Source organism: Liolophura sinensis, chromosome 3, assembly GCF_032854445.1.
Source record: "Liolophura sinensis isolate JHLJ2023 chromosome 3, CUHK_Ljap_v2, whole genome shotgun sequence".
Classification (NCBI taxonomy): Eukaryota; Metazoa; Mollusca; class Polyplacophora; order Chitonida; family Chitonidae; genus Liolophura; species Liolophura sinensis.
In genome coordinates this window covers 21,626,585-21,643,774 of record NC_088297.1, presented here as the reverse complement: position 1 = coordinate 21,643,774, position 17,190 = coordinate 21,626,585, and the positions used below count along the sequence as shown (strand labels likewise).

General features: G+C 38.2%; 1 protein-coding gene across 1 annotated transcript in view; it reads left to right on the top strand.

Annotated features, from left to right (window-relative positions):
• Positions 1-393: 393 nt before the first annotated feature.
• The window catches only part of LOC135463687 (protein scribble homolog), an 85,105-nt gene continuing 68,308 nt past the window's right edge, over positions 394-17,190 (top strand). Inside the window, 2 exon segments of the mRNA XM_064741066.1 lie at positions 394-703; positions 843-960. Of these exon segments, the coding sequence (XP_064597136.1) occupies positions 542-703; positions 843-960 (280 nt within the window). The 5' untranslated portion in view covers positions 394-541.

The window sequence follows — 17,190 nt, the reverse complement described above, 5'->3', positions numbered from 1 at the left end:
GCAACAGGCTAATTAGAATCAGGATTTATCATACAAGTATATATGTGTACCTATGTATAGGGTCTACTCACTAAATGAGATCCATTAATTAACTGTTAACACGTACTTGTCACCTCCTGCTGAAATACCAGCGGGAATGTTTTCTCCTTTTTTATCCATCTTTTTTTTTTGTTGTTTTTTTTTTTTTACTTTCCTCCTCTTTTGAAGACTCCATTGTTTCAACACTGTAAATCTATAAAAAAAAATATAAACTGATGCAGAAAGCGCCTACGTATTGTAGTCAATGCATCATGACTTGTGGTATGTGGGGTTGACAGCGCCACCTGGTGGACGACACCGGAGCACTTGTTTTGGGGCATGCCGGACAGAACTGATGACGTCACGCGGTCATAATTCACTACACGAACTGTCGATGGCTGGATAAACACAGGCCCATTTTGTGCGTTTCTCCTTACTGTTTTACCTCTTTTTTTCTGGATTTTTGGATTTTACCGGTTGGATGTGTACATGCTGTCGATTCTGAGTACGGGTGAAACGCACGATGTTTAAATGCATCCCCCTTTTTCGAGCCTGCAATCGGCAAGTGGAGTACATAGATCGCCGCCATTGCAATCTCACCTCGGTGCCTGACGATGTTTTACGTTACACCAGAAGTTTAGAAGAGCTTTTACTGGACGCAAATCAAATCAGAGAGCTACCCAGGGTAAGGTTGTAAAATAAAGTTCGACATTTGCTATGAAATTCACGCTAATTCTGCTGCGATAACCTGTTGATTTTGTGCCTTCTGTCTCGGAATTGATCATTCTTGTATATTTACTCACATTCTTTTCCTCTTTCGCCAGGGTTTCTTTCGACTAGTGCAGCTAGCAAAACTTGGTCTAAGCGACAATGAAATCTCTAGACTGCCGCCTGATGTCGCCAACTTTATGAACTTGGTGGAATTGGACATCAGAAACAACGGTAAAGTGAAAAATTTGTCTTGATTTTTTTTTTCTACGCGAAGAATTTTGTGTGGAAGTCGCCATGTTGGTTTACTATTCGTCGCGTGCTAGCCAAGTCGGCAAGTATAAATATGTACATACATATACATATATAGCCCTTTGGTGAAACTGCTCATACCTTTTAAGTATGTACTGTGAAATTAGGCGTGTACTGCCCAGCTATCAGGCCCTGTTTCCGCATTGAAGGCCTGCGTGAAGTGTTTTCACTTTTCTTCCCTGTGGTTTTTGACCTCTTAACACACCTGTCAAAGATGATTTTTTTCTTACCTGGGCCTATTTCCGCTGTTTGTGAATCACACAGATGCACATTCTTTTTGAATGAGTGAAGGGGTAAAGTTTATATCAGGGTGGTTTCCTATATTTCACACTTAACAATGACATCCTTAGGCAGTTGAAAAGACTTGGATGACCCTATTGAGCTCCTTCTCAGATGCTCATTGGGAATAGCTGCTTTTTCAAAAAATTGATGTTACTTTACCACGTGACACCAGCCTCAAGTTTAAAATTCTCCATCCTTATTCCTAACTGAACAAAGTTAATGTCATCATATCATTTCAGATACTGTGTATGAAAATATAATAAAATAAAATAAATAAGATATGCCAGTTGCGACTATAATAGCTTTACTTATATACATTTTAGGCTTAAAAATTATTTATTTTAATAACATTATTTATTATTAACTTGGGGTCGAGGTGGTTAGCTTGCAAATGCAGCGCAATGACCCAGGAGCTGTGAGCTATGTCTGGCTAATGCTGGCTTCCTCTGTGTCATATGTGAGAAGGCCTGTCAGGAACCTGGAGATGGTTGTGGGTTTCCCACGGGCTCTGCTCAGTTTCCTCTTGCAACAATGCCATCTGGTGTTGTATAAGCTAAATATTCTTGAGTACAGCATTAATAAAGTTTATCACATACATACGTGTACATGTATACAAGCACACACTAGAGTCACTCAGTTCACTGTAACTATCATTGAAAGGTTCATTCCTTTGCTTTTGTAGTAATATTCACTTTGTGCCACTGCTCCATTATTGCAAAAGCATGGGTTAGCAGCCCCTACGCCCCAACACCACCATATCCCACCACTGACACCCAAGCCTTCCCCTCACTGAGAGTATTTTCCTGGTCATGTGAAATTTCTTTATAGAATCACAATTTATAGGTTCAAGACATTGGCGGTATTAAAGGCAAAACATAGGCTTTGGTATCAAAAGGAAACTTTATAGAATCAGCTGCTTGGGACCAACACTTCTTGTGTTTCCTGTACTTCTTGTCTGTTTACTTGCGCTTACAGGCTTTACTCACCTGTACACAGAGGTGTAATTACTGTCTAAATAACATAGAAGTTAATATTAAGTCTTTAATGGCTGCAATACTACCAGAATGATGACTGATCACCTGGGTGTAAAGCCGTGATCATTCATTCATTCTTTAAGACACGTCAGAAGTGTAGTTCATTAATGTGGAGATTGAATGTGTGGAAGTGATAACCCAAGGGCTGTTATCACAGCACATGAAAATGATGCATAGAAATATTCGTTTATAAGTATGTGTCATCAGAAAGTTGGATTTGATGTGTATTTTGCATGACCATTTATGCGAAAATCCGTTGAACATTAGGATTACATCTTCATCATGTATATTGGATCTGCAGTACTCTGTACACCTGTAGATAGTGTGAAGTAAAACACTGTACATTTAATTCCCATTGAAGTATTCATGTAAATCATATTAGTTTAACACCGGCCCGGATAGCACAGTTGGTAGAGCGTCCGCTTCGGGACCCGTAGATCCAGGATCAATCCTTGATCGAGTCACACCTAAGACTTTAAAAGAGGAAGTTGTAACTTCCTCGCTTGGCGTTCAGCATGAAGGGGATAGTGCAACGACTGGTTGACCCGTATCAGTATAATGGCTCGGGCGGGGCAGCTTACTTGCCTTCGGTAAGTCGTCTCAGTGAAGCAGCACTAAATAAAAGAGCGATGGAAATCCGTCCTGCTACAAGGAGGCACGTTACACGTACATGCACCCTAAAGATTCCTTCGTCGTCATATGACTGAAAAATTGTTGAGTACGACGTTAAACCCCAAGCACTCACTCATATTAGTTTAGTTGAGTAAGTCATGGCTGCCTACTTTTCTACAAACTAGCTCTTCTGTTCCAAATTGTTTTCAGTTGTATTCATAGTTTTGCGGTGACATCATAGCTGCTCTGAGCCAATCATCAGCATGTCCTTTGGTCACGTTACTAGAGTACTGGCGGTGGGATAGGTACTCAAGATTTTAGCCTAACAAATGAAAACATAAGTTTTAGGTAAGACATTCTTTCTGGAAAAGTAAACAGGATGTATCTAGCCTTCAGAAATTGTATTTTCGGTGTCCTGTAATACTTTAAACTTTAGCAATCAACAAACATGAGCATATCTCCCATTTAGCTCCATGTTACCTATCACCTCCTGTTTCTTGCCAGGAACCAGACTGCTCGAAAGTATGAATAGCGCACCTCTAAGTCTCCCTTTCCAGCATTAAATTCCTCAACACTTCCTGGAATTCTGCTGCTTTTAGCCTATGACCGACATACAAATGTGTAATGTATTGTATAAAGAATGAATGGTTTTACACCAGGTTAGCATTAATGTACATTGAAGCCAAAGGTGTTGTTTTAACAGAGACATGACAACACAGCTGTGGTCATTGTGGACAGGTGGTCAAACTAACCAGGTTTGAGGTCATGCTAGCTTTCAGGTCACATTTTATCTTTGCTGAGAAAAAAAATAGAGAGACCTTGAAGTCTTAATGAAGTTGCATAGTACATGCATTGCGTACGTGTATCTGTATAATAGTCAGGGCCTGGGTTCACGAAACACTCTTACGTTACGTTCACTTTACTCCTACTTAACTCCTGTGGCTACCAGCCCTGTAGGCATTACGTCATCATGACAGTTACGAGCTCGCAATGTTAAGAGAGCTTTGTGAAATTTTGGTTTCATAATTCTTTTCCAGAATCTGGAATGTTGTCCGCCTACCTTTCACATCCCAGCTCTTGCCAGCACGTCAAATATGTCACTATCAGTGGGCCAGAGGTTATTTTGACCCCTGCTGTATTTTATTATTTTTCAGATAGTTTATGTTCTAAAGAATATGCTAGCAATGTAGAATAAAATGAACAGTTGGTTGATTCATTTCAAATTTTCAAAATTAGTTCATAGTTTATTTTAATCTTGTTTGTCAATGTAGTGGTTCTGGTGTTTGTATATTTTGAAAGTTATCATGGCAAGCAACAACAACGCCCATTCGAACAAACGTGTGTATAGAAGTTGAACAAAACGCACATTATGGTGATGCTTATGGTCGCACATCCACTTATTGAGAGGAGGCATAGTTATGAACTGGAAATCTGATAACAATTGGTCATTTTGAAAATTATTTTTATGACTTTTTTACAGTAATCCAAGCAGATTGGGTTTACAGGAGTCATGCTGAGAATCAGATTCCCGAATTCCAGTCAAAAGTATAACCCTGTAATATCCAAAGTAGGTCCCCTTTCATTTTGAAATCTGTTACAGTTTTCATAACATCTGTTGTTGTAACGTCAGGGGTCATTCTCTCATGTTTAGGAGCTCAAACTAATAATGATAAAAAAAATGATAACCAAAGTGAGTCCAGGGCCTGCTTGCACAGAGCGATTGTAGGTCCAACCAATAGTAGACCCTACAGTTAAGTTTACTTCTGATTGTAAAAATAATTTGCGCCCCTTGCACAAAGGATTTGCAAGGCCATAGTAATTTTTTGAAGTCACAATCGCGATCGTAGACCAAACTTGACCAGTATTCAAAGGTGGCTAGGGCAAGTGGACAATGGACCGGTCAATAACTTTTCTTGTTTTCATTTTCAAAAGAGTTCTACATCGTAATGATTCAGTAACTAGCGACAACAACATGTAACATCTTTTTAAGACTGTTACATTGCACATTTTTGCAAACTGAGTCAAAAAGTACTCACCGTAAAAACAAGGCAAGTATTTGGGCTTAACATTAACTTGGGGACAATTGTAAAAATTTACCCAATTGTCATTTTTTATGGTAACTTACAACCATCATAGCTTACAATCCCTTCGTGCAAGAGGGTGTCAGTTGTAAGCTATAACTACGATGAAGATTTTAGTGATTTACAAACATCATAGGTTAATGATTCCATTGTGTTGAAAGACTTTCAGCTTTTGTTATGGTCATCACTCAGAAGAGCTCAAAATATCAAACATTTTGGCCCCTTGAATGCTGATATAAAAATTTGAATGTTTCAAAAATATGTGCAGCAAGTGACATTTTTGTGCCAACTTCATATACTTAGGTCTCCACTTTCTGGTTGAAAGTGTTAATATTAACTTGTATGTACAATACACTGAGGATTTTTGTGTTTCATCAAATAGGGAGGGTTTACAATGTAATCATGTTTGTATGGTACCGGGGGGTACATGTTAATAAAGTTTGTTTCTGAACTCTCATGTAACATTAAATTTCTTTTATTAATTTCTTAAAAACAGTGTGCAGTTAAGCTAAGGTTCTATATTTGTTTTTGAAGCATGATTTAGCTCATTTTGCCAGGTTATTATGGTGTAAGATGGTGATCAAATCATGAATACAAATTTAACTGTTTAAACCAGTAGATTTTCTCGTTTTTGTTGAATACTTGAAAATGTGTTGAACAAACCATTTCCAAGCCTCAAGCGGAATTTATATTGCATTCTCTGGAATGGGCGTTTAAGTTGACATTTTGTCGATGAAAATTGTTGAGAATTGTCGTAATACAAGATAATTTACATGTATCTAGTAAAGAAAATTTGTGGTACATAATTACATCGGATCTATAATCACGTTATCCATTTCCTTTAGGTTAAGAAAATTTAGCAAGTTAGAGGTGAAATCTGTTCAGGGTAGTATTTATTGCATTTGCGCTTGCGTTATATTTAAAATTGGCTTTTTCTTTTACTTTACATATGTGCAAGTAAACAGAGTCATAGTAATAACAGCATGGATTGCACATTTACTATGTACAGTGCAGGGCCAGACAATTTGCGTGCTGTAAATCCCAGCTGATTAGCTTGGCTATGATCTCAATACAGATTAACTAGACTGGCATTCATTCCTCCCCAAGGGACAACCAGTGGTTTAACTGGTGGATAAACGCTGGTGTTGTAGGGCCCATTAACAGAGTGTTGGATAACAGATACTGTATGGCTACACTTTACCTCTGTTAAATAGGTCAAATGAAAGATTAGCTGCTCTCATTTTTAGCATGCCTTTCATATCTGGCAACAAGCATTGTTTTGTGCGTATAAACTATAAAGTACATGTAGAAGGATTTATGTATCATGCCCAATAAATGGGATAACAGTCTGTTTGATAGACTACACAGGTTGCACTACAAAGGCCGAATTTTTGACATATCAGAACATATTATATGTACATGTATCGGTCTGCTATTGGAGTGGGGAAGGGGGTGAGGGTCTAAATACCCCATAGATAATCTTTGAATTGATTATTTCGATAACATTCAGGCTCAGTGCTGAATTTTGTCAGACATAAGACTCTAAACTTCTTTAAGGTATAAAGATTTAAAAGCTATTGTGGAAAGAAAAACAATGTATGAAGATTCAAAAGTTGTTGTGGAAAGAACAATTAAAACTAGTTTGAATAATACAGGGTACTTTTCAGATATACAGTGGGAGACTGTGAGGCCTCATAATAAGTTAATGTATTAAACCATAAAAATAAACCAGAGACGTTTAATTAAACCAAACATGTAACTGTCTTCAAGTCAGACCAGTTCTTAAAGCTTGAAGTATACCCTAATTCTTCAACCTTTTCGCATTTACAAGAGGAGTTTTTCAGTGCATTTTAAAATGCACATTTATGATTTGATTTTATAGATAAAACTACTTTGGTTGGATTGGCAAATTTCAGGACTTCAGGACAAAAAAGTATCATTTTATCAGTCTACACAGAATAATGCCTTCAGAATATGTATGAATAAACACCTTGCAAACATGCGAAGTGGTTGAAGGATTGCAGTACATTTACATCATGTACAGTGTATTGACACAGTACGTGTACATGTATGTATGAAGGGAAGTAAACTGTGTCCTTGATTTTGTGCTATCCATCCTTTAGACTTCCTTGAAGACAGATTGACTCTGTGCAAATCCCAGGCCTTGAAGTTGTGTACTGGTAAATCTGGTTTCATTTTCCGCTGTTAGTTAGGGTGTCTGTTGAAAAGGGCACCTGCTCTTGATTGGCGGCGAGGTCACAAGCTGAGCCGTGTTTAATGTATATATGGGGCTACGCGAGCTGTAACCACACGCCCAGTAGCGATTCCACCAGCACCATTGATTTTCGGGACTGCCTCGATGAAAACTTGTCGCCTCGGTTCTTCACGCTGGTTTGTTATCGCAGAATGAGGGGGAATGATTAGCTTCCACTTCCCTTCTGAGGAACCCTTTGTTTACATTATGGTTGGAAGTGTCACATATAGGCCAAGGCCAGAAACATATCGCAGTTTAATTAAATATCTCATTCACACTGCTTTAACGCATCGTCCTTGGCAGCAAATCTATGAAGGAATCTATTGAAACAAGCATCATGCAGAACTGGTATGAATGATTACTGGACTTGCTGCATCTGACAGGCTATATTTTTGGGAGTAGATATAACTGAATAAGTAAGTGATATAAAAAAATCTAGAAATCTGAAGAGTTTTGTCATTCATCTCTTTTCAAGTTTGCATGCAGTGTTTTGACCGTGAAGTTGGAGATACCTAGAAGCTTAAGACAAATCTCAACGTCACCCCACCATTGCTTTGGGTCTTATAAAATAATGTAAAATAATGAGCCAACTTATCTGGAATTCATGCCTATCGTCAGATGAGCTGATTAACTCCCCGACCACGTATTACCCGCAGTCTTTAGTTAAAAAACGTTGCAGCCAATGACTATTCAGTTTTCAGCCATGTGATACTTCGTCGAAGTGGCGACGTCACAAAGCTTTGGTGGCTCTGCTCTTGTGTCAGCTTTATGCGTAAAAGTTAGACATATATTACAAAAAATTTTGCCAAGAATTTTTTACATTGATGAAAGTATGGATTTCAGATGTCCTCAGTAAAGTGTACATGCTGTAAACTGTGGTGTAATCTACATGTAAATGTACCTGTTTGTAATGTGACTATTCAGTGGAAGATTCTGTTTTGAAATTGAAAGTACTGTGGAAGGGTGTTGTGTTAAGCCTTGTCTTATATGCTATGAACAAGGGAAGTTTTAAAACGGAACAAATGTACATGTACTGTAAATCTTTAACCTTTTTAACCACCAAAGCACTCTGGAAATGGAATTTATGCATAGAATTATTATGAAAATGACTTCTTTGTGTCGCTTAAGACGCAAGCTTCATAAAACTGTGCAGATTATTTCTCTACTCCCTGTGGTTATCTCGGAATGTTTCAAAATATTGATCACACTGGTGCTTAAAAAGGCTAGAATTAGGGTAAATTATAAATAATAGAATGCTGGGATGAAAATCCTGTTGTTCTCATTGTGCTGTCAGTGGAGCAGTTTCTGTGAGTTATGAGATCTGTGAGGTCTAAAGCTGGTACAAATGTTCTGATATCTAAAGCTGGTATAACCGTTGTGAGAGCTAAAGCTGGTACAACTGTTCTGATATCTAAAGCTGGTATAAATAATAGAATGCTGAAATGAAAATCCTGTTGTTCTCATTGTGCTGCCAGTGGAGCAATTTCTGTGAGTTGTGAGATCTGTGAGGTCTAAAGCTGGTAAAACTGTTCTGATATCTAAAGCTGGTATAACTGATGTGAGGTCTAAAGCTGGTACAACTGTTGTGAGATCTAAAGCTGGTACAACTGATGTGAGGTCTAAAGCTGGTACAACTGTTCTGAGATCTAAAGCTGGTACAACTGATGTGAGGTCTAAAGCTGGTACAACTGTTGTGAGGTCTAAAGCTGGTACAACTGTTGTGAGATCTAAAACTGGTACAACTGTTGTGAGATCTAAAGCTGGTACAACTGTTGTGAGATCTAAACCTGGTATAACTGTTTTGAGGTCTAAAGCTGGTACAACTGTTGTGAGATCTAAAGCTGGTATAACTGTTGTGAGATCTAAAGCTGGTACAACTGTTCTTGGCTAGACTTAAAAGAAAATGCAGTTCATAAAATGTCATTGATTTTTTATTCATCACCCTGTTTTTTTTTTCTTTCTACCTTCTCCGCCTGTTACTGTCACAAGGTTATGACACTCAGGTGGATGGTTGGCATAGTTTCCATGACGATGATAGCTTGTCATGTTGGCGGCGTGGGCTGTACAAATTATCTATGGGTATGGGAAAATAGAACGATTCGTGACTGGTCAGTCAGTATCGCTGAAAATCTGTGTGGAATTGCGTCATTGTGTGTTTATGACCATTTGATTTGCAGTGAATTATGTAAATTCTTGTGTTAAGGTATCACTGTGCTGAACAGTGGTTAGAGGAAATCTAATCTCTTACCCCTCTCTCCCCCACTTACAGATGATGATAGGGCGAAGAATACAGCATGAAGTTAAGCATGTACACCTTTATATTGATTTGATCTACACCCTACTCCAGAATATTTCACCTTTATGATGGCATTACACCTTTTTAAATGTTACACCTCTGTACATTGTGTAAATCTTCAGCCTTTCTAACCTCAGGGAATTTTTCTCTCATATAATGAGGGTCAGGCCCTCCCACCCAGGGATGCAGTCTTAGACTCAAGTCAAAATTTCATATGACTTAAAATTGTTATTTGTTACGTAACAAGGTCAAAACATTGCATGAATATTGCAAATGCTGGGTAAATTATTGTAAAGCAGATTTCTCTTAAAATTACAAAAAGGAACACATCAAGATTAGTGATTTGTGAAATTTTGACATAAATCTAAGATTGCTTCGTGATCTCAGGGTCAGATGTTCTGAGGAAATACGCAGGTAAAGGTAGGAACCAACAACCTTGCACAGCTACATGACAAATCTCCTAACTGAAAGCTGCAGCCTAATCCGCTAACTAGCAAGTGCTGTCCACTGTATTGCTCAAGGATGGGCTGTAATATCACTAAATGGGCCTCCAGGGGGAGTCCCGAGGGCGAGATAAGCAGTTGTCGAGACTTAAACCATCGTCGCCTGAACGGTCTCCCTGAGGAGTAATAGTCCTAAAGCTCCAGTCTGACTTGATTGTCTACATCTGGCTAGGGTGGCTATTGGTCGCTTTTGAAGGGCTGTCTTCGCTAATCAGGCCAATCAGAACATGGCCAGCCCATCACTTTTGATCAACGGCGAAATCACGCTAAACGGCCGGCTGGGAACTCTATGGCAGTCGGAAAAAAGATGTCAGTTCCGTGTCAAATTAGTAAAGACTTGTCGTGCTTGCCCCATGCCTGGATTTCCGTAAATAGTTTCAGCGGGATCAATACCTTGTCTGTAGGTCACATGTTTGCAACGGCGCCCCCTGTGGTGTAGGATTGATTGACGTTGAATTGTCATCAGTGGAAGGCATGGTACCAGCTGTGATTGTAGCTATTGCCTCCCTTCTGTGTCGGTGTGTGGAGGGGGGGGGTGTTACATGCTGTACACATACGCTGTGACACTCTAACATTCATTTTAGCTATTTGTACACCAGGGACCGCTTGCTTTCAATAGTTTATTTTCATTACTTTTTCCAGATGTACATTGCACAAGCAGGGAAGGGATTGAAGTAGATGCATATTCGGATTGGTTTGCCGGGGATTTGTGCGTGTGGTATTAAAATCTAGATACATGTGTAGCTTTATGTAATCACATAAAATCCATTGCTTGTTTTACAGTATTGATTACCAAGGCTTGAACTCAACAAATTCATCATTCTTTTTGGTAATAAATAAACCTGTAGATGTACACCTGTACACCCAAACACCCCACACCCGAACCAAGGGCTCTGCCTGGTTTCCTCCCACCATGATGCTGGAGGACGACATATAAGTGAAACATTCTTGAGTACGGTGTAAATCACCAGCCAAATAAATAAATACATGTAAATGTGCTCTGATGATAATGTACATGATGGGATCATAGTTGTTAACATTTAGCAGCAAATGAGCACAAGAGTAGGACTTCAGCTCAGTTCTGCCAGTTCTTGTGCTACAGGTACATGCACTATCTCATTCTTAATTGATATTTTTTAGCTTAGTATATATTGTTGTAATTTTGCAGTTTGCACTTTAAAGAATTTAACTTAAAGACAAAAATAATTTAAAACTTCTGTCAAAATCTGAATGAAGTCTTTAGACAAAAAGAAAGACTAGAAGAAAGCCAAAAGAAACTGGTGAATTCTAGTTATGTAGACAGATGTCAGTGACATACATGCAGTACATACTGGAATTTTTCTACGTATTTTGATGTTTGCAAGGTGTTTATTTAAGCATATTCTTTGTAGATTGATAAATTTTTATTGAAATTGGCCAATCCAGCCAATGTAGTCTTGTCTCCAAAGTCAAATTAAGAATTTGCATAAATTGCACTGAAAGTTGCTCTTTTTTATTTCAAAGGGTTGAGGAATTAGGCAATGTACTAGACTATATGCCTAATCAGAAAGTATCTGTTACTGTACAGGGTGTATGAAATGCCAGTTGTAAACAACCCAGCTGTGTGTGGCGGGGGAAAAATGGTTGATGGGGTTTGTGTATGGTGAGGAGGCGAGCAGGTTTATAAAGCATTCTTGCTTCTCTGTTTGACAACAAACCCCCAACCACCACCCCCCAAAAAAGGCAAATGTCTGCCATAGTTATTTATATTTCAGGTGCTAGGTAGCTGTCAGAGCCTGTTGCTTTTTCTCTACGTTTTCTACATATGTATTTGTGTTTGGGCTGTGTGAGGATTATGATATTTTTTACCTGAAGTAGAACTAACAGTGTGCACATTGTGCATTGCGTGTGGCTCTGTGTAGCCAAATATACAGTGTACAAGCAAGATGTCTAAAACTAGATGCACTGTCAGTGATCTCAAAAGGCTTAGCACAGGTACATGAGGTAGGCTGCAAAAAGCTTATGTGCTTAAACCTGTTAGTGTCTACTGTATAGATTATATGTATGGCCATTTAGCCAATCTTCAACCTTTACACATGCTTACAAGTTGTTTGTTCAAGCACATCCCGAAGGCATTTTTCTGTGTTGACTGAAAAAATTATACTTTTTTTGCAGCTCCGAAATTGGTCAATCCAACCAATGTAGTTTTGTCTCCAGAATCAAATTAAACATGTGCAAAAATTGCCTTGAAAGTTGCTCTTTCATACATGTATGTGCGAAAGGGTTGAAGAATTAAGGTGTAATATGTAGTAATGTTGTTGTTGTAATTACATGTAGATTTAATTAGGACTGTTAAATCGATCCATTTGTCAAACTTAAATTGTACCTAACATATTAAACTAGTATTTTGTCTGCTTAAAGCAGTTCACATCTGCTTAGGTATATGCATTCTTTTCTTCGTTTATATTCTACTGCCAGGGTTTCCAAAGAGGTCAAGACAGACCATGTACGTGTACCTTGAATAAAATTACTTTTTAACCTCTATTAAATTAAAATTTGTTTCAATTTCATCTGTTTAGTTTTTATTTGTAGCATTCTTCTGTATATCTCAATGAAAGTTGTGCATGTTTACATGTATTGTCATTCCCATCCACATCTACATGTATTTGTTTGTAAACCAGAGTATCCTTTAAGAGTACTAACATATTGCATAAAAAAGTTTATTAGAGAGCTTACGGTAGTTGTACATGTAGTATGAGGATTTTAACAATAGCTGTACATTGTACCAAGATTATTAGGGTACAAGGGTTATAATGTTGGGTGTATTTTGTGCCAGGATTATTAGGGAGTTTACAGTATAGTACAAGAGGTACAAGGGTTGTAATGTTGGGTGTATTTTGTACCAAGATTATTGGGGAGTTTACAGTATAGTACAAGAGGTACAAGAGGGTTGTAATGTTGGGTGTATTTTGTACCAGGATTATTAGGGAGTTTACAGTACAGTACAAGAGGTACAAGGGTTGTAATGTTGGGTGTACTTTGTACCAGGATTATTAGGGAGTTTACAGTATAGTACAAGAGGTACAAGGGTTGTAATGTTGGGTGTATTTTGTACCAGGATTATTAGGGAGTTTACAGTACAGTACAAGAGGTACAAGGGTTGTAATGTTGGGTGTACTTTGTACCAGGATTATTAGGGAGTTTACAGTAAAGTACAAATAGTACAAGGATTCTAATGTTGGGTGTACTTTGTACCAGGATTGGTAGGGAGTTTACAGTACAAGTAGTACAAGGATTCTAATGTTGGGTGTACTTTGTACCAGGATTGGTAGGGAGTTTACAGTACAAGTAGTACAAAGATTCTAATGTTGGGTGTATTTTGTACCAGGATTATTAGGGAGTTTACAGTACAGTACATGTAATACAAGGATTCTAATGTTGGGTGTACTTTGTACCAGGATTATTAGGGAGTTTACAGTACTACTATGTTCCCGATGATAAAGGTGTCTGTCTATTCCTGACTACATGAATATGCAGATGGACTAGGAGTGTTTCGGCTACAGTCCCACTCTGGATGTGAGTCAACCTGATCTCTGATGATATCTAAAGGTGTATACACACACACGCACGCACAGTGTAAATGTGAAGTCCGAGCACTGCACCAGCTGTTTATGCGTGGTCGCTACATATGGGTGTGTGTAAAATACAGGTACTCATTCATGATGGCTACAGCTGGTCATACCTGTAGGTCCTGACCCACCAATAAGTGGACTCATAAAGCCCTGTACCTGTGACACTTGTGAATGTGATTGTTCAGCATTTGCTTTGTACTTGAGCCTTATAAACCTAAGAGACATCACCCCTTCTTAGCACCCACAGTATGACTTTTCATTCCATTCTTGGCCTTGGTTCAGCCAGGGGCAGGCCTCAGTGTTTTGAGACGAACTATTCAGACAAAATTAACGTGTTAATTAAAGGACAAATAGAGAAAATTGGAAATGAGACGACCAGATTTCAAATGCTTGCAAAATCTCTGTTTTTTGGTTAAAGCACACTCAAAAAAATGATCTGTTAAATTTAACAAAGCCTGTTGCCTGATTAATACTAGAATGTTTTCTATTATTGCAGCAGATTGTTCTGTTAAATATAACACACATGTTCTATTAATTCAGCATAAAGATTCTGTTAGACTAACAGGATACTATGTTGAATATGACAGGATATTGTGTTATAATAACAGAATACATTCTAACATCACTCAGACAACAGATTTCTGTTAAAATTAACAGATTAATCTCGTCGAAAGTACATGTAAGTCCCAGTAAGGTGCAGCATATTGTATTCTTGGTAGCAGCTATTTTATGAATCTGACTAATCCTTGTTAGCTACTTGTTCTGAGAAAAGGGAGTGGGTATTAATGGTTTCATATTGTCATCACATTCCTGATAATATTAAAAAATCATCAGCCAAATGCATGGGGGTGGGGGTGGGGGTGGGGGTGGGGGGGTAGCGGGGACTAGGGAAAGGAGGTCAGTGTGGCTGTTTTGGAGAAACCTTATTTGAAAGGGAAAATACATGTGGATGACTGCAGTATAAACTCATACATTATCATGTCAAAGTCTGATTAAATCTGTGTACCTGTTTGTTGTAGCATATGGACCCGCGGATCAAAGGTTTTGGGATTGCACTTTATCCCCTGAAGGTGCATATGCTTGTTTCACCAGGAATGCATCTGTGTACATTTTGTCATTAGAGTTTTCTTCAGTATGCTTCAGGGGAGAATTAGGCAAAGTTAAAGCTTCTAATGTTTTGGACAAAGATAACATGTGGAGCAAGAAGAACTAGGGGCAGGATTTGTTTTCACACACTGCTATGTATCTATATTTTCCACAAACACGTTGCTCCAAGCCTTCTTTCTCTGAACCCATTCATTTGTAATCATAATTTAAGCATGTCATTGAGCATGTGAACATGTATCCTGTACATTTGGAGATTATGTATTGAAATCAATGATTTAAAGTTGCACATGTTATTTTCATACATATACTGTATATGCTATACCTGTGTGTATCATTTCCTACCCCTGGTATACATGCGTATGAGTGAGATAGGTGGCAGTTTTAGGACACCTTCCCTGTGATAAAAGGCCTTGCCAAGCAGCAAACAAAACATGCCTTATCTGTGTCAGAAAGTTGGGTAAAAAAGCTATTTTTATGCATTTATGCACTACACTGACAGATTTTTACCTCACAAAAAATTTTCTTTTGCTTGTCATGTACATGTGTATGTAGAAAAAAAAAAGTCTAGTTGGTTTGGCTTTGCTGTTATATGTGATTAGAAATTTAGTTCGCAACAATTATTCATCATTTTATGGTGTAGATATTTCCTCTTAGTACAAAATATCACATGACAGATTTTGCCCTGTAATCACTGGATGATTTAGATTTCTGTGAAAAGCATAGCACTTTGCCAAGTACATGTACAAGAAATATCCTCCTAGTGCATTTTCCATCATGGTGTACTTACTACTTCTGGTATAGTTCTGCAAACTGCCTTGAAGTGGTTATCAAAATCTCTTTAACCATATTTCGCCTAAAGTTTGGCATTTTTCATGGGACATACTTAGCTTGATTCTGATTGGTTCATTCCCCTTGTAGGACAACGTAAGCAGCTTTTTGTGAAATTTGAATTATTTCTTATGGGGAAAACCTATGTGTTGACATCCAAAATATCATGTTAACGTCTTTATGTGCTGCTGAAAGTGAATTATTACAGGCCAAACTTTAGGTGAAATACACCCACATTGTACTTCAATCCCAAATAATGTGTTCGCACCACAGCATTGTGTATGTTGTACTACGTGTATAATATGTATGGAATAACGTCGGTTAAACAATTCCACGCACAACGAGGTGTATGTACAGAAAGTAGTTTATATGCCCTGTATGTAGTAAAACACAACCTGCGGATGATCATGGGTTCCCCCCCGGGCTCTGCCTGATTTCTTCCCACCATAACGCTGGCTGCCGTCGTATAAGTGAAATATTTTTGAGTACAGCATAAAACACCAATCAGATAAATAAATAAATGTAGTAAACACAAATTTATGTAAAGAAAAGTTTTTAAATGTACAGAAATACATGCACATGAATATTGAATGAGTTGGTGCATGTAAAATCTGCCTTGAGGAGTCAGATTTGTCGTCTTTGCCGTGTAAAAGGTAATTATGGGACTAATAAATGGTTTAGAGTAATTGTAGAGTTTGCATTTACTCCTGATTTTCCACATGCACTCCTGATTTTCCACATGCACAATCAAATGAGTCATATATATGCTCCCTATACTGCTAACAGCTAACGGTATTGGTGAGAGACTCAAGGGTAAGCTACACACAGTCGTTCAGATTGCAATAGAACGGATCGTTTTCTTCTTTGACATTGCAGTGTTTGTGTTAACTACGTAAGTGTTTTGATGAGCACACACACACCGATAAGTGTGACGTGATATACGAAAGAACTAAAGAGTTCATAGGTTTGGACCACTTTGTTACGAGGGGGGGGAGGGGGGGTGGCAGTTATAAGAGTTCCCTATTGTGTCAACATTGGCTAATGTCAGGATGATCTTACCCCTAAATTTGAATATGTGGTCTGCACTTCAGCAGGCCTTCTTCCTTGTTGATGCTATATGCTAATGTAAACTTTGTGTACATGAGTTTGTAACCTTGCATGTACATGTACGTCAGAGACAATTTACATAGACGTGGCAAAATGTTTCAGAAGACAAAAATAAACATTTTTTGTTTGTAATGTAAACTGTATCATGTGACTCTGCTGATCTACATGTGAATGACCTGAGTGATGTGTACATGGGGAATGAACTAAAATTTCACTCAGAGGTACATTTTCACAGGCAAATAAATGTTTTAAAATGTTAATCTCAGTATTAAATTGCACATTTTCCCAGTAGAATATCATCCTATCTTTCAAGCAAATCTCAGAATACCCTGCTTACGTCAATGCCCTAAGAATCTGGCAATGGGCAACTACTTAAGTCATGGGTAAATACAGGACTGGTTGGCCCAGTGTCAGTTAAATGCAACTGGGCGGGGTTT